The following is a 25,922-nucleotide window of genomic DNA, read 5'->3' as shown; positions in this document are numbered from 1 at the left end:
AACATCGTATGAAAAGATGGTCTAGTACAACTGAAAACTAAAGGGACAGCAGCAGCTGGTAGGTCAGTAGGATGCATTGAACCTGTCTGGCTGGCAGCACATATTGGACCAGACTGGTCAATCATCTTTGGGGAAGAAAATACCCGGTTCTGCAATATCAGGCTTAGGTCTTTCTGTGGTTTGCAAAAGACAGACTGGGGAGTAACTACTTCTTGTGCTGGAGGGGCCATCTGAAATTAGAAAAGGAAACTGGAAATAGGGAACAAAGCTGCAGCTCACTTACTGAAACAGTGAGTTCTTGTATTAGTGACTGTTTGCACAGCACCACATCCAAGTGATTTTTGTGGAGTAGAAACAAGCCGCCCGTTGAAGCTGCTGAGCTGAAAGTTTGCTGAATTAGATGAAAATGATAATAATAATGTCATATTCTGCTCCCTATTCTATTCTACTGGAGGACGTTTACCTCCAGTAGGGTTGTCCAGCCAATGGGTATTTCAAAGAATCTGACAAAAAGCATCAGAAAAATTGCTGTCTTCTGGTTACAGTTCTCAATTTTCTTTGTGCACTGTGTAAGTAAGAAGACTGTTAATAAAGGGAAGATGTTGTAAGCAAAAACATACAAGTTTATCTACCTGCAGCAGCACTGGCATAAGCCAAGCATCATGTTTTCACTCATTCCAAGAGGAATTCTCTGTTTATCCAGATTGGCATGATTGTGTGGGGGAAAAGGAAACACTTTTTGAGCTGTTGGGAACAATGCTATTGCTAAATATAAGCAAGTAAGACACAGTTGAAATGTGTTGTGCTGTAATTTTGTTTCCTGTTTTACCAAAGCTTATTTTCATTTTTTTCCCTACAGAACAATTCAATTAAAACATCGAAATATAATTTCTTCACTTTCCTGCCTCTCAACCTGTTTGAGCAGTTTCAGCGAATAGCCAATGCTTACTTCCTTTTCTTGCTGATTTTGCAGGTATGAAATCACTGTGCTGTTTCCAGCAGATTGTTCTCTGTTATCAAAGCCAGTCTATGTTTGACAGGTGTAATGAAGTGCAAGCTATAGTCCTGGTGTGAATTAGCATCTTAGTAAAATCTTACAGTACATAGAAAGTAGGGCAGAAAAAAGCAATTTTCTCTTTTACCTTTGGATATGAGGGTTTGAACTAAATGAAGGAAAAAAGTTAATTAGTTTTCAACAAATTGTGCAACTTTTTCATGCCCTGCCCTACTATCCCTTTGTGTCTCCCTCTGAGTACTCCTGGCTGTCCTCAGATTTGCATTACTTATTCATCCTGTAGTGTAAAGCCAAGTTGTCTCTTACCCACAGATTTTAAAGTGAATTCCACAGGCAGTCACAAAGGAGAACAGCAAGAAGGACACCACATTTGCAACCTGTGGTGTTTCCCTGGGAAGGAAGGAGTTAACATCAGCAAGGCTCAAGGTTTTGGCTAGTTTGCATAAAGCTGGATATTGCTCTCCCTTCTCCAGGGTGAGGGAGGTGCCCAGTATGGAGTGTGTCAGCACTGTTGAACCCTGTGGATTGCAATGGCATTGTGTTGCACTTTGCTCATCCCTGCTGCTAATGATACCCTGAAAGCTGAACGCACCGGATAAATTGATATCAGGATTTCTGCCCCTTTGCACCTTGATGTGTACTCTGCTGTTGCTGACTCATATCAGAATACACGTTATCAAAAAAAGGGTATAATTTTGATTATGTTTCAAGCTTAATGTTTTAAAGTTGATCATTTCACTGCACACAAATTTGCAAAATAATGTCTCAAATGCTTTTTTTTTTTCCCAATTTCAGCAAAAAAAAAAGCATAGGTGAAATGTGGTTAAGCCTTCAGCAAACCACATATGATCCTTTTTGCTTATTTGCAGGGAATGAATTTTTAAAATTACAGTGCATCTGTATTTTTCAAGAGAAGGTTCCTTTTCAGCTGAGCTGAGAGCACATTTCCTGCGTTGTTGTACTGCACTCTAGCTGTTTGTCTGTCAAATTTATACTATTTCAAAGTATTTGCCTTAAATTATTCCACTGTGTGTTTTGCTAGGCCATCTAGGTTGACTATATATAAAAGCACACAGCTTTTTCTTTACATCAAGATAGCCTAAAGAGGGCAGGCATTAGTCTGCATATTCCTCACTCCATCCCTGTGGGACTGTTCCTGCATCAGGAGTGGATGTGATGGGCAGGCTGTGGGGCCTCTGTCTCCCCCTCCTTTGTACCAGACCAGTGGGACATGCATTTTCCAGGAGAGGTGAGAAGGCAGCAGTTGCAGCCTGTACAGCTGAGCAGGGCTATGGTGCCTGTAGGATCTGGGCTATGACAGTGCATCAGTGTTAATTTCACAACGCACATGGAGTTGACAATTCCCAGATCCAAACTGAGTACTCGGAGTACTAATGCTGGTTTCACATTGCTTCCACCCCTAGTGCTGCACTTCTAGAGGAAGGGGAGAACTGTGTGGGGGTAAGACATCTCCCTCTGCTTGGCTGACAGCCCAACAGAATCACCTTCAACTCTTTGGTCCTCTCACTGTTAAAGATGTAGGAAACAAAAGTGGCTGTGCCACTCTTGGGAGAGCAAGGTCAGCCCTGGCAACAGCTTGAATTGTCCATTGATGCAAAATTTACTTCAGCAAAATGTGAGAAGTTACTGAAACAAAGAACAGAAGCTTTTGAGGGCTCCGCACAGCTGGTTTTGCTCAGATATCTCTTGAGTCCCTCACAGCAGGCTTGCCCATGTCAGCACTTCCAAAGAAATACCCTGGGAATTTGGCAATCCTAATTCTGCAAACAATAATAAAGAGCAGCCCAGTACACTTTCTGACAGCTCCGTTTTTCTAACTTAAATTATAGCTTGTTTTGGAAGGAAAATATGGGTTCCCTGGCTCTCCCACCTTTGGAGGGGGGCAGATCACATATCAGGGATGGAGCTACATTTGTGTATTCTATATTCAGGTATCATAGAAAGATGTTGTCTGCAGCTTGATTAGGAAACAGTGATTTTCTGAACTGGCAGGAAATGTCTTAACTCAGATCTTTTCTTCCTACAGTTGATTCCTCAGATTTCCTCGCTGGCCTGGTTTACAACAGTGGTGCCTCTGGTGCTGGTGCTGGCTGTATCAGGAGTCAAGGATGCCATTGATGATTTTGTAAGATCTGTATTTCTGATCTGTACTTTGGAGTTGGCCTGTGATCCTTCAGCACAGTAACTGAAATAAACTGCTTAAACTCAGCTGGTGGCAGGCACTCAGATGGGGTCTGAAATTAAGTCCCCAAAATCTATAGTTTGTTACTGAAACAGGAGCTAGAATTTCCAAATTGCTGAACAGCCCAGCAGCTCCACTGACTTTCTCTGAAACTACTCAGCATGTCTGAAAATTTGATCACTCATAGATGTGTCTGGATGCAGGCACAGAAATCTTCTCTTAGGCTTCCACTTTGGAGAACTCATCCTCTGTCATCTAGTTCAATTTAGGTGGAAAAAAAATTTGGCAGGAAGCAAGTGCTCAACCCACTTGTGATTTTTCAAACTCGGTCAGCTTTGGCCAAAGTCTGCTGCCATCAGAGCTAATAGTCAAAAGCCCAACTGACTTCACAGAGTGATGTTAGAGCTGAGTTTAACATCTGATTTTCTCTCATTATTATGATTTTCTCTCATTATTAAAATGATTTTGATGTTCAATGGAGCAATGCCAGAACATCAGTGGCCACTTTCCGTATGAGAGAAGAGGAATGAATTTCTCTGGTGTTTACAGACTAAGGTGGGTGGGAGCAATGCCAGCTGAGTAAGAGCTGTGCTAAAGTGACATGTAATGCTCTACCCTCCTTCTTCTCTCCAAGAGCAAGCCTGGTTCCCCTTTGCAGTCTGGTTATGCTCTGTGTCACTGTCATAAACATGTGCTGGACACTGACTCAGTTGTGACCCTAATCTGCCTGACCCATTCAGGCAGCTGGGTGGAAACCCAAAATGTTAATGATCTGCCTATGGCTCCTGTGTGTTTGGTTTCCTGGAAATGCCTTTTAACCTTCTGATCCAATTTTCAGAATCGACACAAAAGCGACAAACACGTCAACAACCGCCCAGTCCAGGTCCTGATCAATGGCATGTAAGTCCTTTTTGCTGTAGTTCTCACAGGGAAAAGCATTTTATTAGTAAATATTTTTGATATTTTGTGTGTGTGCATGCACAATTCTCAAGGATCACTAAACAATTTAAAATTGAATTGTGTTTCACACCACTAGTCCATCATGCAGTTTTGGACTCTGTGTCTGATTTTTGAACCCTAGACACAGTACCAGAATCTGTGCAGACATTATGGCTGTGATCTTGTGCTGACAAAAACTAAACTCTTTCTCTGTTCCTGGTGTTTACGTTTAAGTAAGAATTTCAGAGTCATGCATTACTTTACTCCTTACCCCACAAGTAACATGCAAAGCTATCTTCTGGGTCCATTTAAACCCAAAGCACTTATTTTGCATTAAGCAAACCTAGGCATTATCAACAAGATATTTCAAATTAAGAAGCTGGAATATCTCCTTCATACATTTCATTATACTTTGAGTATGTGTAGCACTTCTGGCTTAGATGTACCCAAAACATTTCAGCTGCGTGCTTTGGACATTGTACTGCTAGTTCTTTCCTGCAGAAAAAATAGCAGAGGCTTTGGCTTTTGTGGCAGACAGATGTGCTTGCAGCTCCGTGGAGTCCAACTATGCATAGGACACAGCTGTAGACAGCTGGGAAGTATTTTGTGAGTTTTTTCCACACTATAGATAGCAGTATGTTGTGTAAACTCCAACAGATTACCAAACAGTTAAGAATATAAGTGGAAACTGAAGAATAGGGACATCGTTTTTTGTGCTCTCTGCTAAGTAAACCAGTTTCTTAGTTTACTGTGTATTAGTTACTGTGTCTAGGAAACAAATTTTGACACAGAAATTTTATTATGTTTTGCCTTTTTCAAAAGCTGGAAACCACAGATCCTGTCCAGTTCTAACCAACACTGGATAAACCAGATCAAACTGAGCTCAAGCTTGAGCTCCCAGTCCTGTTTTGAGACTAATCTTTCTCACCTCTAGAATTTTCATACAGAGCTATCTTGGCTGTGTTGGTGCCTGCAGTTTAGCTGGCTTCCTCTGTGCACATCTGGCTTGGTGCTGTGAAGAACACTGCAGACATGGCTCAGACAGTCAGGTGCACAGCCAAAGCACCTGCACTGACCTTCCTGAAAGCTGGCTACTCCTGCCCTTAGTACCACCCAGAAAACCTTACACAATCTGAAATTTTTCCAGATAGAGTCTTTCACACAAAGCAGAGAGGGTATTTTGAGGCAATGTGGCCCTTTAAGAAAAGGAAGGAAGGGAGTAGCCACTGCAGAGACAAGGACAAGGACAGTGTGCATGGACTGCACTGCTGTTTTGGGGGTTGGTCTCAACCCAGCATGGGTCAGCCCAAACAGTGCTTTTATTGATTTTTACTGCTTTTGTTTTGTACTATGGTGGTCCTCCAGGTTAGTTTGGATCAGGACACATCATGACAGGCCCTGCTCCCAAGTCCTGATGGCACCTACAGTCTGGCCCCAGGAGAAGAGCTAAGCTCCCCACTTTCCCAAGCAGCATTTGCTGTATGTGCTTACTTACTAGGGGTTTTCTTGCAGGTTAAAGGAGCAAAAATGGATGAATGTCCAAGTGGGGGATATAATAAAACTAGAAAACAACAACTTTGTGACAGTGAGTACCATTTGTCTCTATCCTGATCACAGCTAATCTCTGCCATTCTTATCACTCACAAGAAAATCAGTGGTAGTGATGATGTGGCAGTAACTGCAAGCAGCAGTGCTTCGCAATGCCTGCTGACTGTGTGAATTCATGCCAAGTCTGTCTGTCTATCTGTGCTCAGGCCGATCTCCTGTTGCTGTCGAGCAGTGAGCCACACAGCCTGACGTACATCGAGACAGCTGAGCTGGACGGGTAAGTGAGCCTGGCCCTGGCGTGCAGCCCCTGCCACCGCTGCAAAGCCACCTTCCTGGGGACCCTGGGTGCTGCAGGCACACCTCCCCAGCTTTGGCAGCAAGAGTTTCATAGCATGTAGAATAAACCTTGGGTAGGTGTCTTGAAATAAAGTCTTCTGGTGGTGGATACTTTTGCTTCTTGAGTGCGAATGACTTGTGAGGAGGGGACTTTACTTTTCAGTGACAGCTCTTCTAACACTGAGAGTTAGTTAGACACATGTCCCTGCAATGTCCCCATCAGAAGCTGGTGATTTTTTCTCCTCTAGAATTTTCCTTGAGACAGATTATCTGGATGAAATAATCATAATGGATAACTCTGGTAATCCCCTTTGGTCTGCTGTAGAATAATATCAACACAAGCACACAGCAAAGGCTTCCAAATGCTGCCCACTCCAGGACACAACTGGCTACAAAATCAGAGGGCTGCAACTTGTATTAATTTGAATAAACTGGAGCTGACTCATCTTTATGACCCAGTTTGCATTCCCTTTTCTGCTTTGCCCAGAACTAGCAACAGTCTAAGTGACCAAGCAAGACCAGAGATTCTAAGAAATTGTGTCTCTCCCAAGACCCTACAGACAGCCCTCTGGACTCTCCCCATCTGATTTCTGCTTAAAATGGGTTTGTAGTTTTCATACACACTAGTGCCACTTCTAAGAGGCCCTGAACTAATGCAGTATTCTTTTGACATTGCATTTCCAGCTCCTCAGCTAGCTAGTCCCAGGACTGAAGTAATCTTCCAGATCAGAATACCATGGGAGAAAGGATTCAGAGCTCTCATATATGCTTAGATGCCTTGGGTTTAAATGTGTCATTAGTGACAGGGTGGAGAGTGTGCTGCTCTGTGGTGAAATTAAGAAGACAGAGCCACTTCATCTTTGATACTATTCTTCAGAATTCCTCTAAATGCCTGTCAGTGCAGCTGAAAGAGACAATCTAAACCCTTTGGCCAGGTGAAACAGATGTACAGTTTCACAGTCCATCAGATGGCTAAGGAAGAAGACTGTCCTCAAGAGCAGAAGTGATTTTCAAGGAGAGTTTTCAGTTCACATATGACTTTCAGTTCATGTTTTCTTCTTATGTTGTTCACCACAGTGAAACAAACCTGAAGGTGAAGCAGGCACTGACAGTCACTGCAGAGCTTGGAGAAGATCTTCAGAAGTTGACAGAGTTCAATGGTGAGTATAAATGGAAAATCCACTTTACAGATGATTTGCCCAAATTACAGAGAGTGGTTGGGACACTTCCTTCCAAGCTGTCCAATGCCCCCTGCTAGGTCTTCTCTGCAAACAATGCCAGCAAAACAGAACAGGCACTCTGCAGTCTGTACAACAGGTATCAACACCACCAGTAAAAGAAAAGGTCCCTCTTTGCTTGCAGGTCTTGGTGCCATGCATGGCTACAAGCTGACTCTGCCTTGGTGGCAATTCTTCTGGATGGACACTTTTCTTTTGTATTAGTCTGCACAAGTTGAGACTATCCACCTTAAAAGCCAGCACAAGAGTTCACATAACTGCACAATAGAAACTGTTTTCCCAAAACCTTATGCTTACTTCTGATCTCAAAACATTTTCACACTGCACTTTCACACTGATGTAGCAATGCTGATGCACTGATTACATTTATCTTCTGATCAGTGGAACTTCCCAGACACCACACAGACCTGAGGACTAGCTGTGCACACAGGACAGGTGACTCCTTCCCAGCCTGAAGCCTCACCTTGAAGCTGCTCCTTTTCTCTCTCAATGAAACAATAAAGACTGAGTTTTAAAATATCTAAAGCCAAGCAGAATAGATGGGCTTAACAAGAAATGTGTCCTTTCTCAGCACTGTTTCCTGTACCAAATACAAGAAAGGATAGGATAGGATAGGATAGGATAGGATAGGATAGGATAGGATAGGATAGGATAGGATAGGATAGGATAGGATAGGATAAGATAGGACAGGATAGGATAGGATAGGATAGAATAGAATAGAACAGAGTAGAATAGAATAGAATAGAATAGAATAGAATAGAATAGAATAGAATAGAATAGAATGTTTTAATTGGAATGGATCTACAATGATCATCTTGTCCAACTGCCTGACCACTTCAGGGCTGACCAAAAATTAAAGTATTTTTAAGGTCACTGTCAAAATGCCTCTTAAACCTGACAGACTGGGAGCATCAATCACCTCTCTAGGAAGCCTGTTCCAGTGAGTGGTCACCCTCTCAGTGAAGAAATGTTTCCTAAGAGGCCCAGTCTGAACCTCTTCTGGTGGAACTTCAGCCACTCCCATGTGTCCTGTCACTGGATACCAGAGAATACTTAGCAGCACATACAGAGAAAGGAGCTGTCAAACTCAGAATACTCCATCCTCACACATCATCTGTCTGTGGAGAGAAGATGAGGGAACAGACCAAGTGGTGTTAGTCACGTTCTGCAGTGCTCTGCTGGCTTAGATATGAGGTCAAGATTACAGGAGGAGTTACTATGGAAAGGGGTGGAATGAGTGCTGCTGTCCTTGGAATGCCTTAAAGATTGCAGGCTCTCAGGAAATACTTTTAGATATAGAGGAAAAATAATTTTAGAAAAAAAAGTTTTTGAAATAAGTAGATGATTCTAGGACAAGTGGTGGGGATGTGGCAGAGAGCATAGCTGAGGCTGTCTCTGGTAGAGTTCTTTTTGCCTTCTTTGTTGAGGTTTTATGCAATAATATGTGTGAGTTTTGCCAAGTGTCAGCTCAGTAAATCAGGATTTGTTTGAAATGATCGCTGAGGTTCTGGGTGTTCTAGGTCTTGAGAAATATGTTTTTATGTGTACAGTTAGATGCTTAATGTTAATAATTGGAGTGGCATACCTTAATTATTTTCCTGAGCAGGCTGAAGTGTCTATTAATTTGTAAGCAAAATCTTAATCTTAGATAATCTTTCAAGCATGCTTAGAGTGATGGTTATCTAAGGGCACAATGTTCTTGGAAGTGCTTAATTAAAAAAACATTTAAAAATATTTTGGGAAATTCAGAATTTTCTTATTGGATATTTATTTATTCTCTAAATCTCTATGTTACTTATGTTGTAAATAAAAGTGGCCTCTTCACAATACTTGAAATGAATAAAATGTTTCCCAGGATGATTTATATTTGACAGTGTACTGGGAAGAGTGCCTGGAATCAGACCCAGCCTTGCATTTCCCTTAGCAAACCTCAGTAGAAATATTTAAATATTTATGTAACTCTTTATCTAATTACTTTTTAGGACAGGAAGAGAGGACAGGGTTGTGCAGCTAATACAGGCACTCAGTGGAATGCTTAATGTGAGTTATGATGTTTGATGGTTCAGATAAGGAGGATCCTTGCAAAACACTGAATTTCTTTGTTTGATTTGGGGAACTGGGAGACCAGAAAGGCAACAATACTTTCCAGTTACCCTCTACTTATCACAGTTGACTTGGTAGTATTTAACTCCTTATGCTGAAATGAGTTGCAGGTTTCTTATTGCTGTTACTGGGTGAGGGGGACAGGAGGTGTCGTGCCTGGCTCTGGTGCCTTCACTTGCAGAGCTACTGGGCTCAGTGCAGCTGCCCTGGGGGCACCTTTAGAGCTTCTCACTCTTTGGTGGTCAGTCTCATTTGGATGAATCCCTTCTGATCTCAAAATCAGCATGCCAGAAGCCCAGACCCACCTGCTTATGGGAGAGCAGATGTGGACACTCAGGGTGCTCACAGGAGCATTGTCCCACAGCAGGCACGGTGTTCCTGGTGGGAGAGCATGCCCTGGGTTTGCTTTGCATTGTGCTGTTTGAGGTTCCAGTGCAAAGACCCTGTTTCGTTTGTGCTTTTCAAGGTGTTTGTGAGGGTGGCAGTGAGATGGGCCTGGTTACTAGAGACTTTCAGAAACAATGGGGCACAGGTCTGGTCCTTGTTGGACTAACCAGATGATAAAATAGAAGAGCAGCACAGTTGTTAGTATGAATTGTCATGCCACATGTGTCACTGAATTTCCTAATTATTCAGTCTTTCATGTCTGATGGTTAGTCTGCCCTAGATTAGAGCTGCTTTTTTGATCATTTGCACAATGTTTGATTTAAATCTATAGTGGTGAAGATGGTCATGACACTTAAAGCTGTACTTTTCTTCTGGACTCCTGGATTTTGTTTCCAGTTTCTTGAGGCTGGCGTGTAAATCTGAGAGCAGCTAGAAGAACTGTACTCTCCGCAAATGCTAGTATTTTAGTAGGTATTTATAGCCTGTGACGAAAATAACTGCTGATTAAGTGAACAGACTGAACTCTTAGATTGCCTTTCAGTAAGGCATATTTGTGTTTTCCAGTTCTCAATACATCCACAGGGCTCTGCTTTGAATCTTTAAATGTCGGGTTCAGCGATTGATTTAAATAGTCATTTTTATACTGAGGTATCTGAACACACTTTATTACAAGAAATAAATATAAAGCGTGGAAATAGACACTCCAGTCACTTACAGTGTCTGCTCAGTGGCCAAAGAAGGTAGTGGTATCTTTTAATGCACTCCTGGGACTTGTGTTATAAGACATATAAAATTAAAAATCAGTGAACAAAGACACCTCAGTTAATTACTCTTCTGCAGCCTTTAGGCTATGATTCTATTCACTTGGGCTCCTGCAGTTGGAGGGAAAATGAAATAGGAAAAAAGGTGATGTCAGCACTTTTAGCTAAAGTTATCCAGTGACATCCTACCACTATGAACTTGCTGTGAATGGATTAAAAGTATGTTGCTGGTTCAACATTTCTTCTCACCCATATAGAAGCTGTGGAAACTTTGTTTTGTGCTCTACCAATAAAAAATTGCTGTGTTCAAAGAATTGGATAAATGCAGGTTCACTGTGGTCCCTTCAACTTGAGATGAATATGGGGAAGAAGCAACATCCCAGAACATCAGTAAATGTAAGATATAGAATGGGAATGACAGAGTTAGGAGTCAGCTGTAACTAGAGTGTGAAATATTGTTTCTCTGAGGAGCAGCTGGGAATGCAGTATTGATGACACCTTCTGAACCAAGATTTCCATTTTTGCTTTTACATTCTTTTCACAGGAGAAATCAGATGTGAGGCACCAAACAACAAACTGGATAAATTCACAGGAACTCTTACTCTTTGGGGAGAGAAATATGCCCTGGACAATGAGAAGATGTTGCTGAGGGGCTGTACTATCAGGAACACAGAGTGGTGCTTTGGGCTTGTTATTTATGCTGGTAGGTAAAAAACTGACATGCTGATTGCAGAGTCCAGCAGCACTAGGGTGGGGATACAGCACACCCAGCATGCACAAAGGAAGCAAGTATTTATGTTTCTACCAGGTACAAGAAGAAAAAACTTTCTTGTTTCAGAAATCCACTCAACAAAGTACATGAGGGGAGTTTTGATCAATATGACTAAGAAAGACTGTAACAATTAAATTTGGTTAAGAATTCTCACAAGTGTATTGAAATAAACACTCTGTATCATTTCTATATGATTTTCATCCACATTGGAATATCAGGGTCATCAATAATATTATTGATTAGATAGGTGCTTTTCATGAGCCTAGTCCTTCTATTGTTTCTATACTCTAGACATGTGAAATTATGCATAATATGTCACCAATAACATAGCAATACCAAATATGCTGGGAAAAGTGATTAAACCTGAAAGAAAGGGTTGAATGTTAAAAGAAAAGAGTTGAGTCAAAGTCCAGATTTAGTGGTTTTATGTGACTCTCTCCATATAATCTCAGACCAAATGACTTAAACTGTTTCTGCCCAAGTTTCCCACTGGCATTCCTAAACTGTGTGTACCTGACTTCATGAGAGCTGTGATGGTTATTTATGCTGAAAAGCACAGTGGGGCCTCAGAGGGAATCAGCTTTAGAACAGCTAAGCTTTATTACTAAAATTAACAAGTGTGCTTCATCTCCAGGGCCAGACACGAAACTGATGCAGAACAGCGGAAAAACAACTTTTAAGCGAACAAGCATCGATCGGCTCATGAATGTCCTTGTGCTGGTGGTAAGTCTGATTAATGTGTCTTCCTTTCTTCAGATGTGTTCATCATTTCCAGATGCTCCACCTCTCTGTCCACACAAATGGGGGAATATCAGAAGTGACTAATGATAAAAAGAAAAAGTACATCATAATTTATTAGCAGCCTGAGCTCTGCAGTGCCTCTGCCAGCCCATCTTGCAAAGCAAGGCCATTACATTGACAGAATTAAGGACTTTCCTTCTGAACTTGTCATTTACTCTGCTCTCCCTTTTCTCCTCTGCATTTTAGCGTGAGAAATATTTTGAAGCCTACAAAGCCCTTTTTTCCTTCTGCTAATTTTATCATTTTCTATTTAAATAAATATTAGCAGTTCTCTCTCTTCCTCCCGATTTCTTGGCATCCCTGGTGATATCTGCACAGGACTTGGTAATTGAGTTTGCTAATTTACATGATGCCAGCCCCTGACTTAACACGTTAGGGTAAATTATTAGACATGGTCTCATTAATGCTCAGAAGCTGGTGTTTTAAGCAGCTGGGAAATTTGAGAACACTAATCTTACATAGCAGGCACTGTTCTCAGATTGAAAAACAGATTGAATTTGAGGGTTAAGCTCATCAGTGGTTTTAACAAATGGAAATACTTCCAGGCAGAAATAGCGATTCTTTCACAGACTTTCTCAAGACTTTACTGCTTGAGTTCAAAGCCACTCAGGGAAGGAAGACACACACTCTGACACTACTTTAATCAATGTTGCTTGAAGAAAAGGGCATTCACTTCAGATTTTATTTCCCCTTGAGTGCAAATTTGTCATGCTTTCCCATGCATGCTGCACCACCTTCAGTTTATGACACTGGGAGGGTCTGGTGGTCAGTGCTCCCTGTTTCTGCTTCTTCCCTATTACTCTTGCTCTCCAGATCACCCTAGCAGCCAGCTGGGACAGGATCCATTCCCAGGCACTGGAACAAGCCCTGGGGGAGGCATCCAACAGAAGTCTGTGCATTACAGCAAGGCTGTCCTGAGCTCTCCCTGCCCTCTCTGGCTTCATGCCTCCTCAGGACAGGCACTTAGAGCACAAACATCTCCAGGGTGGCACCACCCACCAACGTCCACATTTCATCTCAGCCTCTGTATTCCTGGTTTTTTTTCCTTTGGATCCCAAAAGTCCTTTAAGTTAGCCCAGGGATGCCCAGCAATGCCACAGCACGGAGAGCCACTCCAGGGTTAACTTCAATTCTTCTTGAGGCCTTGCTCTGTTTGCAGTAAGGACATGCCCTTAATTTTAATACTCTTGCACCAATCTCTCCACACCAAGAAAAATCTTGGTTTATCAAGCTTACTTATCATCAGCTTGTCTCCCTCAGTATTTTTCTTCCCTTTCTCCCCTTAAGTGGAGAGGAAAACCAAACAAAGTTTGGGCCTCTTACATTCAAAATTTTTCAAGCATTTGAAGAATTTCACATTTTAATAGGTGTTCTGCTATATTCTGTCTGGAGAGGACAATGGACTGTGGAGGGATCCACAGGGCACAGAAACAGAGCAGAGGAAAACTGAACTGGGAATCTAGAATTTAATGTTCAATTAAGATTTGCTAAAATCTCCTTTCACAAGCCAAGGGTCCCACCCAGGACTTTCAATCTGTTTGGCCTCTCTTTATAAAAACAAATGAGATGAATTTACCTCCTGGCTCTGTTTTAAAAAAAAACTGAGCAAGTTGCAGCCGATTGCATCAGCCTCTGCCTGAGTTCTTGGGCGCTGGAGGAGCCAAGGGTGTGTTTGTCTCCTTTACACATTTTTAAGGAACCTAAAATTTTGGTGTCTAAGTAAAGCTCTGTCATACATTAAACACCACTCTTTGCACATCTAAGGGGATGTGGCACTGGGTTTTTCCAGCTCACTGGGTGGTCGAAGGTTACAGAGTGTGGTCATAAAACAGGCAGTATATTTGTGCTCTTGAGTTGGAGAATACAAAGCAGCCACGACTGACTATAAATAGGTAATTTAAATGTAGTGAAGCTTATTCCACGTTAATACTGGCAAAGTTATTTTGTGTTTGTTTGCCCATAAAACTTCCAGGCACAAAGCAGTGTTTAAGCAGGTTCGCCAAGGGAGTGCCTGTTAAATGTTGCCCTGGTCTGCCCCAACTAGGGTTAATCAGAAGCAAACCTTCCCAGATGGCAGTCATAGCTGTTTTGTCACATTTGGAGGTGTTTCTCATCGATCTGAGAGAGAAGTTAATGTTCCTCCACTGGGGATGCACTTGCCAGCTCCAGAAATGCTTTTTTCTCCAAAAGCTGCTTTTGAGCAGGCTAGGGGGAGCAAATTTTCAGAGAAAGGGAGCTCTCACACTCATCTCTTATACAGCTGACTGCTTCAAACCCCAGAGCAGAACTCAAAGTACCAATCAAGAAACTGAAACTGTTTTAATTCACAGTCCAACAGTCAATGTTTGTCTTGAAGTCAAAAGTCACTTCCTCTTTACAAAACCCTTACCAAGAGAATCTTCAGCAGTCAGTGCATGGGCAGGAACCAGGGAGGGATGATGCTCATGCTGGAAAGCTCCATGAGCTTGCACAAGCAATGACTTTTCATGTAATTCTCTTCAGGGCTGTGGTTACAATTGCAGCACCCTGCACAGAGTTGTTTCTGGACAGAGAAATTAATCTCAAGGGCTGCTTCTAATGGCTTGGTCCTTTCCCTTTTGTTTCAGATCAAACAGAATGTTAGTGAGCCTTGTGCAAGCACAAGTGTTGCACAGGAGTGGGGTTGTGAGAGCACTGACATGCCCAGTGCATAGAAAACAAAATGTGCATAAATCAAATGCAGCTGTAGGCAAGAGCTGCTGTGGTATAGAGCCAGAGTGGTTTGAGTTGGAAGGGACCTTAAAAAACATCTTGTTCCAGCATCCCAGCCATGGGCAGGGACACCTTGGGAAAGTTCAGCTCCTGTCTTGCCCCACATATATTTCTATTGCTGAATCACACATTGAAATTCCTACAGGGACTGTGATATTCTGCAAATGGATAATTTTTAACCTCTGGGGCAGTGAGGTGGGTCATGCCTCTCAAATACTCTTAAGTCCTTATAATTACAATAGCACAGATTGAAGTATGTTTTAATTTCTGGTTCACAGAGGTTTAAAAACACTGCACTACATTCCTTACCAGCAAGCAATATTGTCTCCATTTCACAAGCTGAGCAATTTATTTGGCTTCGCACAATTAAATAGAAAAGCTACTGCTCATGTGTGAAATAAATGTGTCCCCTGAAACTCAGTCTGCCACCTTTTCTCACTGCAGTTCCCTTTTGTGGCTTTCTGATATTAAAACTTGAGTTGATCAGGCATGAACTTTTCACCAAGTGATTCATATTGCTCCACAGAAGTATCTTTCTTCCTCCCACAGATTACCTCAGCAGTACAAATATTAGCTTTACCATCAACATTTCTATGTTTGTCCCTCAATTACTGTTTTTTAAAAAGGTTGATTACTGTTTTAATGTGATTGTTGCCGTGTGGCCTTTACATAATGGTCCAACTTACTGATATTTCCTCCCTAATGATTATCCTTGCAAAAGATGATTTTTAATTGCTCTTTTGTGCAGCCTGTTGACTCCATATCTTCACTTTTTTATTATTATATTGGTTGTTTTATGTCAAATGTTTGGAAAAGACCATGCCAAAAGAATTATTTTTTCATCATTTGTTCAGGAAGGATGACAAGTTAACTGCAGTTTATATCCCCTACCATCACCATTTCTACCTTACAAATATTGTAATTATATTAGCAGGATTCCAAGATGGTGGGTCTTCCCAGCTTTTAAGGCATTGTTAGAACCTAACTTTTTTAAAGGTTAAAAACTATCCTCTAAGCTTCCATCTTTGAATTAAATGGACTTGTGCATTGAAAATGCTTATTAGCAGGTAGAGCCACACAGTGCTTTGTGTCAGTGGACATAATCTTCCTTTTTCATCTACCATAGGGCAGAAATCCTTCCTTTCTCCTTTGTCTTGGAAGGCTGTCTGTTAACACATTTGCTTTTCACACACCTGTTTATGACTTAAATTTTTTCTTTTCTTGATTCTTTATTACTGTTGAATATTCACAGTTCTGTAATTCTTTGCACTTTGTATTAATTTCTGTTAAATTTATTTCTTCCCGTTCTGTCTTCTTTTCCAAATAAATGTATTGCTACAGTCTTGTCCTTTTTGATCAAAAAATGCTTTATGATCTATGTAATGTTTTCGTGTCTGTTAAATAGCGTTCCTGAGCAAGCCCCAATTTTCAGTAAGGTTTCCCAATTTGAAATTCACTTCCCAGTTGCTGTTGCCCTGGTTACTTTAGGCTTCGGGAAACAGGCTTCTCTAAAGCCCAGGGATATGCATCACTGGTTGGTGTTGCTTTTTATTTGCTCAAAGGAAATGTAATCAAATTGTGAGGGCAAATGCCGAGGCAACCATTAGCTTTGAGAAAGCAATTAACTCTCCTCTAACCATCAGAATAATATCCAGTGCTAAATTCCAGACTGTATGCTGCTGGATTATCCTTAGTAGTGTTTCAGATATTGTGAGGAAGACTGTGAGACATCTGGCAAATGGCCAGGTAAAGTCCTTCAGGCAATTTGTATTCCCAAGTGTGCAGCCAGATGTTTGAGGACCCTCAGCTCAGCTCTCCTCTAATGAGATTTGCTGTACAGCAGGCTGCTGTAACCACCCTAGTTGAGATGTCTGCTTGGGATTTAAATTCCCAGCTGTCTGAGGACTTCTAATTCCAAGCCAGACTCTGCACTGTGTAGCTTTGTCCTTGAGGTAAAAGTATCATAATTTTGCTGGTTTTGCCTCTTCATCCCTAGGCACATTTTCCCATGATTTAGGCTATCCAACCCTATCCCATTAGGGTCTTCTGATTGACTGGTGCATAATAAATTCCTTGTTTCTAAAACGCAATACATTTTGTTTGGTTTTGATTTGTTTGGTTTGTTTTTTGATTTTTTTTTTTCCAGATCTTTGCATTTTTAGCACTGATGTGTCTCATCCTAGCCATTGGCAATGGTATCTGGGAGCATGATAAGGGCTACTACTTCCAGGTCTATCTGCCCTGGGCAGAGGGTGTCAACTCTGCCTCCTACTCTGGCTTCCTCATGTTCTGGTCATACGTGATCATTCTAAACACAGTGGTACCTATTTCACTCTACGTCAGGTACGTGCCAGAAGCTCCTGTCACTTTTGATCTTAGGAGAGATTTAGCTTTTGCCTTAACTGGGAGCAGCATTTTCCCTAAAACCTAACACAGCCCCATCATGGACGCTCCTACACAACCACAGTGATGCTTTTCCTGTTTCTGCTGCCTTCAGAAGGTTTTGTCAGGGTTGAAGTGGGGACAGCAGTGAGCCCTGGAAGAGGAGAGGATGATTTTGCAGCTAAAGGGGAGGTGTAGATGTGTAGGATGCTACAGGAGCAGGGCTGGAAGCCTGCCACCATTAGCATCTTGCTAACAGTGAATGAATGGCCTGTTCTTCGAGGGGGCCTCAGGACTGTGTGAGGATTGCCAGGTGAGGAGGTGCAACCAGCTTCAAGTGCTTGGTGCTATGTGAGCAGCTGAGAGTGGTCTCTCCTCCCAGACAATGCAGAGCTGTGTTGGTTATTGGTAAATAAGATTGACAAATAAGAGTGACAGGTAGGCAGTGTGTCTGTGATGCTCTCAGAACTTGGGGCTGGGGTAGAGACTGCAAAGCCCTGTTCAATTTATCATTGTAGCTACCTTCAGTCAGCTTTGCTACTGAGACTCTCTTTAGTGCTGGTAAACATGAGGAATGAATTCCATTCCTATCCAGTATGTCACCCAGCAAGGTGAAAACTCATGTCATCTGCTAGCTGATGCCACTCTTTTGTTGTACTGAGTGGCACAGTGGCTCTCTTGGTGTGGAGCTCTCTGTGGTTGGAGACATGGCTGTGCTCATCCCGTGCCACTGGGCTCAGCTCAGCCCACAGCTCTGCTGGAAACCACCTCCTGAAATGGCACTAACTGAAACCCACTGCTCCTGCCTCGCTTCTCAGTCTGAAAACTGCTGAAACGTTCCAAGTACTTCTATAAAGTACTGCTTTATAATGAGTTTGCTGTAAACTTAGCAGATCATTTCAGTGGGACTTGCTGCAGCATCCCTCACCACAGGCCACCTATGGACTGATGAGTTCAACCTGTCATTACCTTCAAAGTTGTCTTCTAACTGCAATTGATAATGGTGGTGCTGAAGATGAAGAGCTTGTCCCTTAAGCTAAGGAATATTCCATCACCTTCTGTTTCTGTTTCATCAGTGTGGAGATTATACGCTTGGGTAACAGTTTCTACATCGACTGGGACCGTAAGATGTATTACCCTCTGAATGACACGCCAGCTCAGGCCCGAACCACCACACTCAACGAAGAGCTGGGGCAGATCAAGTACATCTTCTCAGACAAAACAGGAACTCTCACCCAGAACATCATGTGTTTCAACAAGTGCTCCATCAATGGCAAATCCTATGGTATGTTTGTCTTACTCTCTGGGTTTTCCTCACTGTGTGCCTCTTCATCCACAGAGAATGCATCTGATATCCAGAGCAGATTCCATGTAAGGAGCTGCAGTGATCAAGTGTAAGGCTACCCATCAGGGATATCTGGACAGCCTGATTGCATCATTTGCCATGTATTAATAATTGTTTCCTCTTTTTTCTCACTCTTTTATCTCCCTTTTTCTGCCCCATTACTGCCCCAACACTATTCGCTTCACCTCATTTGTCCCAGATTTACATCATCTGTACTCAAATTTGTTTTGTTTTGGTTTTTTTTTTCTGATATCCCTAGTTAGGTAATCACAGCTTTTTATGGTATTATTGGCATAGCTAGCCAGGTATTGCTAACCTTGCAAAATATAACATGTGTGTATATATATATATACATATTATTATATATATATATATATATTATTATATATATATATATACATATTATATATATATATATAATATAATTCACATAACTCACTCCCTCCTAATCACTTATGAAATCAGCCATCCCTCATGAGGCTTATCTGCAGATTTTGTCATTTTCTCACCCTGTGTCTCTCAGCAATTTCTCATGTCATGAGCAGTGATTTTCCTCATCCTTTTCAGGTAGTTGGAGTAGTCAATGACCTAGTCTTTGTCTTTACACCTGACATTCTTCAGCTACCAGAAGAAAGAAAAGTTTGTAGGGAGTCGGAAAAAATGGGAAACATGAGTTGTTAGCTCTGTTAGATCCTAGAAGTTATTGATTTAAAAGGCTTGTTCATGCTATGGCCCCAGGCAGTTTTCTTCATACTGCTCAAGAGGTGCTAGCACTTCGTTAACTGCCTAATTGATTAACATCACAGATGCTCCAGAGAAATTAGCCACTATTTGTATATGGATGCTTGCTTTCCCTGTGTCAGACCTGCTGATGCACTAATGTACCAGAAAGTTTGCATCTTTTCTCGGTGCTATCAGCTCACCTAATAAGAGAAGATATTTCTTCCTATGAATCTGTGCATATGTGGAGAAAACAGTGTTACTATGATATCTAACATTAAAACTGCTAATGAGGAGTTTGAAATCTCTTCTATCAAGTGCCCTTAGGTGACTTTTCTGAAGTGCATGTCACCACCAACATACATTCAGGGTAAGGGTTCAAGAAATGAATGGGAAATACATGCAAAGAAGGCAAATAATCTATTGCCTGTAGTTTTCTAAATGTTTAGCTTCCTCCTAGCACAGTACTTCTCTGCTGCTCAGGGGCATTCTGGAAAGCAATGCCAGAAAGGATGATTTAGTTCTGCTCTCCTCTGGAGGCTTAAGGGAAGGAGGTGCGCAAAAGCCTCTTGGCTATGGTTCCCAGGGAATCAGCTGATGCATGGATTCTCAGGAGAGGTGTTTATTGTGTGTCTTTTACACCCCTGCGGCCTTTATGAAGGCACACCAGCACTACAATTGACTTTGGTCACAGTTGAGGTTGCTGGTGCAAACATGAGTCAATCATCCCTGTAATTCATTGAATTTTGATCTTGTTTCAATGAAGTATTGGGACTGGCTGGCCTTGGGGCAGTCCAGACCTTCTCAGTGAAACTTTTCTCCAGGCAGAAGTTCTAATAATGTTTCTTGGAGATGACTTGTCTGCAATTCCTATGACCAGATCATCCATTCAGGGAGAATCAACAGAGCAGCCTTGCTACCTAGATGTGGGAAAAATGAGCTTTGAAAACTCCTTTTGTATGGGTATCCAGGGACAGCTGCAAATAGTAGGATCCAGGAGCTGGATTTTGAAGGAGAAGACACAAGAGAAATCACTCCCTGGAAGTTCTTTAATTTCCTGTCTAGCACTAGAAACCCTATTCTCTCTGTGTTCAGCTCAAGACAAGTCCTCTTTACTCAAAAGCCAGTCACTTTTACAGCAACTGCCTTGTGTTTCAAGCATCTATCAGTCTCCAGATTTTATCATGTCGACATAGAAACTAATTGTTACGCGTCATCAGTCATCAGTGCCCATGTCAATGTACTGAAACTTTTAAAATAGGTTCTAACTTAGAAGCACTTTACTCAATTTTGTGCCTCAGAGACTGCACTTACCCACAGTTTGTGGCTATAATTTAATCTTTCTTGTTTGCAGGTGATGTGTATGATATGTCTGGGCAAAGGATAGAAATAAATGAGGTAAGTGCTCAAGTGCTATTAGGATCTGTGCTTTCAGTGGACCTGGATAAGTATCAGTGGACAGAGCCCTGCACAGATTATGCTTTTGACCCTTCAAGAGTTGATGCTCTTGATGCTCAAACAGAGATGTGTGTTCCTCTGGATGTCAGAGAATTCCCAGAGTTAAGTTCCTTTGCAGTAAGCCTGGGTTTAACCTGCAGATTGGGAACAGCCCACTGTCCCCTCTGCTTCACCTGACATCCTGGCGCATGCACAGCTTCTCTTGAACACTTGACTGTTGGTGTTTGTTGGAGATCTGGACATTGGTGAATTTTATTAACCTTATCAGTTAATTAAAGCTTTAGTGAGGAATTAGTGAGTGCAGTTCACACCAATGGCAAGGTCACTGTCAAATTCCTCTGATGTCCGGACTTCAGAAAGGGTGAAAATCTGTCATTTTTACATTTATCTTTAGCCTCTGCCTGCAGGCACAAATGCACACATCTTCATTTCTGAAATGTCTGAAAGCTGCATGCAGTAATCCAAATAACAAACAGCAAGATGATGATGAAAATCCCACTCCTTATTCCAATGATTCATTTCCAATCCATTTAGAACTTAAATTGCCCACTGAAACAGGCTGTTTGTGCTGAGCACTGTGCCTCCAGCCTGCCCTCTCTCCATCAGCCTTGCTTGGTGACACACACTGGACTCCTGCCAGCTGTCCACCCCACCCTGCTGCTGGTGACACTCTCTGGAGCAGAGTCCTGCTGCCCACAAACCCACGATGTTGCTGTGCCTGGACCTTGCTGCACAGACGAGTGTGGGAGGGGTCAGTCTGTGCTCTTGGACTGAGTGCTAAATGTCAGCGTGCAGAGGTCAAAAGGATGATTCCCATCCTGGAAACTCTGAGCTCATCAGGGATAGGGTGGGAGTCAGAATTGTCCAAGGCAGGCTTGGCAGTCCATTACTCCATGACACATCATGTGGTAAGCTTCTGGACATTTCTCCAGTGTGTTCCACTCTGCTTGGGGCTCCTTGTTTTTTGGCAAAATGGGTAGTGCCTGTGGGGTTTAACCTTTACTTCACCTGTCTGTCCTATTTTTTCCATATCAGAATTTTTTTCTGGCTTTGGGAGAACATGGTGAATAAGACAGACTTCTGAACTGTTTTAAACTGGGCTCCTGCATTCCACTATCACAGGCAGCTTTTGACATCATGAGCACGATGCTTTTAAGCAGGCATGTGTTGAAGGCAGGCACTTCTTTGCTGTAGGTATCCACTGGCAGGGCTCCTGCTGGAGCATTAGCTGCCGCTCAGAGAGGCAGTTTAGCTAATTGGTTCTTGGCCTAAGTGCTGCTCTGAAAGGCACATCTAGTGCCTGTCCTGTCCTATGATTAAATACCTTTCCTGACTTCCCACTTCCTTAAATGCACAAATCTCTACCACGAGCAGCCAGGCCTGCAGGATGGGGTCCTTTGTAAACGTGAGGAGGAGACAGGGGCAGTGCTGGGCAGGAATTGGTGTACAGCCCTGTGAGAGCTCAACAAATGCCATGTTTTTTTCAGAATACAGAGAAGGTTGACTTCTCCTACAACCCATTAGCCGACCCAAAGTTTGCCTTCTATGACCACAGCCTGGTTGAAGCTGTGAAGCTGAATGATGTCCCGACTCACAGGTTCTTCCGGCTGCTCTCCCTTTGCCACACGGTGATGCCAGAGGAGAAGAAGGAAGGTGAGGACTGCTGAGGGCACAGGAATGAGTGGTTATCTTCACTCACACCACAGCATGTCTTCTCTCCACAGAAGCTGTTATTGGTCCTTTTGGCTCCCTGGTGATTTTCTGTAGTGTATGGCTACACATAAATCAGTGTGTTTGGAGATGCCACACGGGAAGAGAAAGGACCAGGGCCTCCACTCCCTGTGTGTTCCTGTGGTGGAGCTGACACTACTGCAAACACCACATCTCTGGAGTGCGGAAATTGCAGGTGCCACAGCTTCCCTGAGGTGGCAGAGGCTTGCCCTGCTCTCTCTCTACTCTGCTCCTAGCCCCAAAAAGCAAAGAACATTGAGTACCTATCCACTGGAGATTCATTAGCTCCTCTCACCCAGTATTCCCACAGCTACTAGGTCAGGATGACAGGATGAAAGCCATGCTTTAAAGGCTAGAATTAATTGGCAGGTATGAAGTGAAAATACTGCTCAGAAAAATACATGCAGATCTGACTAGAAGGGGCTAAACCCAAGGAACTTGTCCTGTCAATGAGATGTTAGATGCCAAAGAAGTGATTAAAATCCCCAAAAGAATCCAGGGGGCCTCTTGCACTGTCCTGGAGGATGGGTTGGTGGGACATGATGGAGATGTGTGGACATAAGGTGCTTTTTAGTGCTGCACCTCTATGGATAGAGTGAAAAGGAAAGGGATAGCTGCTGTATTATATCTTAGATGCTGTATTTTTTTTTTTTTTTTTAGCTCAGAAATAAGTCAAAAGCCACATTACGTTTTTTTTCTTGCATGTCAGGTAACTTGGTATATCAAGCACAATCTCCTGATGAGGGAGCCCTAGTCACTGCTGCCAGAAACTTTGGATTTGTGTTCCGGGCTCGCACACCAGAGACCATCACTGTTGTGGAAATGGGAGAAACAAAAGTCTACAAACTTCTGGCTATTCTTGATTTCAACAATGTTCGCAAGCGAATGTCTGTGATTGGTATGTTCCCTTTGCTCCTTCCTTTCCTTCCTGACTTTTTAGGTTCTGGAGCTGTCCCTCATTTTGCTATGATGCAGTATTTTTCTAGGAGACCTCCTTTGAAATGTGCTCTGCATAACATTTATTTCTGCAGGCTTGAGATAGGCTGCCTTGACTTTATAATTACACAGCAACAGTGCCAGAAAAATACTTAAAGGAGGCAGGTGGGATAAATCTCAACATCTGGACCAGAGTGATGCAAGCCAGCCTCCTAAAGACACTTAGCTTTTCATATATCTTGCTCCCCTCATTACAATGCAAGAAAGGCCTTTCTTCTAATCAGCTTTTAAATTTTCAGTGAAATTTCCTCATTTCCTCACTATTTTCTCAGTGAAATTTGAGGAAGTAGGACAGGAGAAAGCAAGAACAAACTGAGAAAACAGTTTTTTTCCAATAAAAAAAAAATTCCAATTTCTCCCAAACAAAAAAATGGAGAAATTATCCAAGAAAGTTTTTGCAGCCTTTACTAACACTCCAACTTTCTCTAATAGTTCAGGAATTTTCTAATTGTAGTTACAGTTTACTGGTAGGAAAATAGGACCACTTCCCTAAAAACAAGTTGTTCTTCACTTTTTAGTGAAATTCTGCCTGTAGGGACCACATAGTGTCTGCTCAGACCTGCACTCTCTTTTCTAAGCAGAGCTTGTCTTGATTCCTGGGAGTTTGCCAAAACTTGGGGAAATTCAGACACCTGTAGGAACTGTTCTTGGTTTTGATGGAAGGGCTTTGTACTGCAAAAGGCTCAGTCTGGGATTTGTAGCACTTCTTCTTCTCTTCCTCACAGTGCGGAGTCCAGAAGGTGACCTGACTTTGTACTGCAAGGGGGCTGACACCATTCTCTATGAGCTGCTTCATCCGTCCTGCAACTCTCTCAAAGAGGAGACCACAGAACACCTGAATGTAAGAGCTTCCTTCTCAACAACATCTCTGCATTTGATGTTTTCCTTTTCCCCAGCATACTTTGTCTTCAGGACGAAAAACCCCCAGATTTTAGAAACAGCACTTAAGCACCAATTTTAAGTTATGGAATAGAGAAACAAATTAGTTTCTGTGGCTTTAGGTCTCAAATTAGTTGCCTAGGCATGAGAACCTGGTGCCATGTGAGCTGCTCCAGGACAGTCAGCAGATAGAGGGAGGTGATTCTGTCCTTCTGCTCTGCTCTTGTGAGACCTCTCCTGGAACACTGTCCAGCTCTGGGATCCTCAGCATAGGAAGGACATGGACCTGTTGGAGTGAGTCTATGGCTATGAAGATGATCAAAGGGCTGGAGCACCTCTCCTATAGCTGGGAGATTTGGGTTTGTTCAGCCTGGGGAAGAGAAGGCTCTAGGGAGACCTTATAATACCTTGCAGTACCTGAAAGGGCTACAAGAGTGCTGTAGAGGGACTTTTTAGAAGGACATGTAGTGATAAAACAAGCATTAATGGCTTTAAGCTGAAAGATTTAGATTCATTATTAGGAAGAATTTCTTTACTGTGAGGGTGATGAGACACTGAACAGGTTGTCCAGAGACGCTGTGGATGCTCCATCCCTGGAAAAAGCGTTCAAGGTCGAGTTGGATGGAGCTCTGAGCAATCTGGTCTCATGGAAGGTGTTCCGGCCTATGGCAGTGGGGTTGGAATGAGATTATCTTTAAGGTCCCTGCCAACCCAAGATATTCTATCATTCTATGATTCTGTAATATGGACAAAAATGGCAAATCCAGTGCATGACATTTAGAAGACCTGTGACCTGTTTCTGATTCACCTTTACTTCAAGCCTGGGGAGAAACCTCCCATTTCACAAATGCATCTTTGCTGTTCCACCAAACACTGAGCTCCATGCTGTCCATCAAAATCACAGTTATAAGGGCTTGCTGAGGTGCCATGACTAGCTGTGCTCATGCTGTACATTTCATCCAGAATTCATTCCCTAAAAATGTTGAACCCATGTCCAAAATTTGAGGCTGTGTTCAGTGTTTATTTAGGTCTCACTATTTTGAACCTCTTCTTGTTGAGAAATACAAACCTGAGAAACAAATGCCTGGTTAGTGTAAAGATTTAGAGCCAGGAAGTATAAAAGCCCTTTTGAGATTGTTGGTTTCCATAAGGACAATAGATGGTAATGATAAAGCGGTCTTGAATTGCTATTAAAAAAAACCCCAACATTTGTGGCCTAAGGTGTCATTTTTTCACCTTTCCTCTGCAAACTTTACCAAGATGCTTTTACCAGTCCGATTTCTGAAGATCCTTTGTAAGCCCAGGTGGCCAGACTGTTCTTCTTGGACCTTGGATCCTCTGTCTGACCACTGTCTTGCAGGAGTTTGCTGGGGAAGGCCTGAGGACACTCGTGGTGGCCTATAAGAGCTTGGAGGAAGATTACTTCCAGGACTGGATCAGGCGTCACCATGAAGCAAGCACTGCCTTGGAGGGACGGGAAGAGAAACTGTCAGAGTTGTATGAAGAGATTGAAAAAGACCTAATGGTTGGTAATTCAGGGAATCTGGGGCAGGCTCT

The 25,922-nt window shown here is 42.5% G+C and overlaps 1 protein-coding gene across 1 annotated transcript in view; it reads left to right on the top strand.

Annotated features, from left to right (window-relative positions):
* The window catches only part of LOC129132741 (phospholipid-transporting ATPase ID-like), a 73,879-nt gene that overhangs the window by 28,398 nt on the left and 19,559 nt on the right, over positions 1 to 25,922 (top strand). The window contains exons 4-18 of the mRNA XM_077172134.1: positions 860 to 973; positions 3,063 to 3,161; positions 4,057 to 4,118; positions 5,670 to 5,742; positions 5,912 to 5,982; positions 7,119 to 7,201; positions 11,075 to 11,233; positions 11,937 to 12,025; positions 17,001 to 17,197; positions 18,313 to 18,521; positions 20,656 to 20,699; positions 22,247 to 22,412; positions 23,200 to 23,388; positions 24,212 to 24,327; positions 25,726 to 25,890. Of these exons, the coding sequence (XP_077028249.1) occupies positions 860 to 973; positions 3,063 to 3,161; positions 4,057 to 4,118; positions 5,670 to 5,742; positions 5,912 to 5,982; positions 7,119 to 7,201; positions 11,075 to 11,233; positions 11,937 to 12,025; positions 17,001 to 17,197; positions 18,313 to 18,521; positions 20,656 to 20,699; positions 22,247 to 22,412; positions 23,200 to 23,388; positions 24,212 to 24,327; positions 25,726 to 25,890 (1,836 nt within the window). The remainder of the gene's footprint in view (positions 1 to 859; positions 974 to 3,062; positions 3,162 to 4,056; positions 4,119 to 5,669; positions 5,743 to 5,911; positions 5,983 to 7,118; positions 7,202 to 11,074; positions 11,234 to 11,936; positions 12,026 to 17,000; positions 17,198 to 18,312; positions 18,522 to 20,655; positions 20,700 to 22,246; positions 22,413 to 23,199; positions 23,389 to 24,211; positions 24,328 to 25,725; positions 25,891 to 25,922) is intronic.

This window comes from Agelaius phoeniceus, chromosome Z, assembly GCF_051311805.1.
Source record: "Agelaius phoeniceus isolate bAgePho1 chromosome Z, bAgePho1.hap1, whole genome shotgun sequence".
Lineage (NCBI taxonomy): Eukaryota > Metazoa > Chordata > Aves > Passeriformes > Icteridae > Agelaius > Agelaius phoeniceus.
Note: the sequence above shows the minus strand (reverse complement) of the source record. Positions and strands in the feature narration are given on the sequence as shown.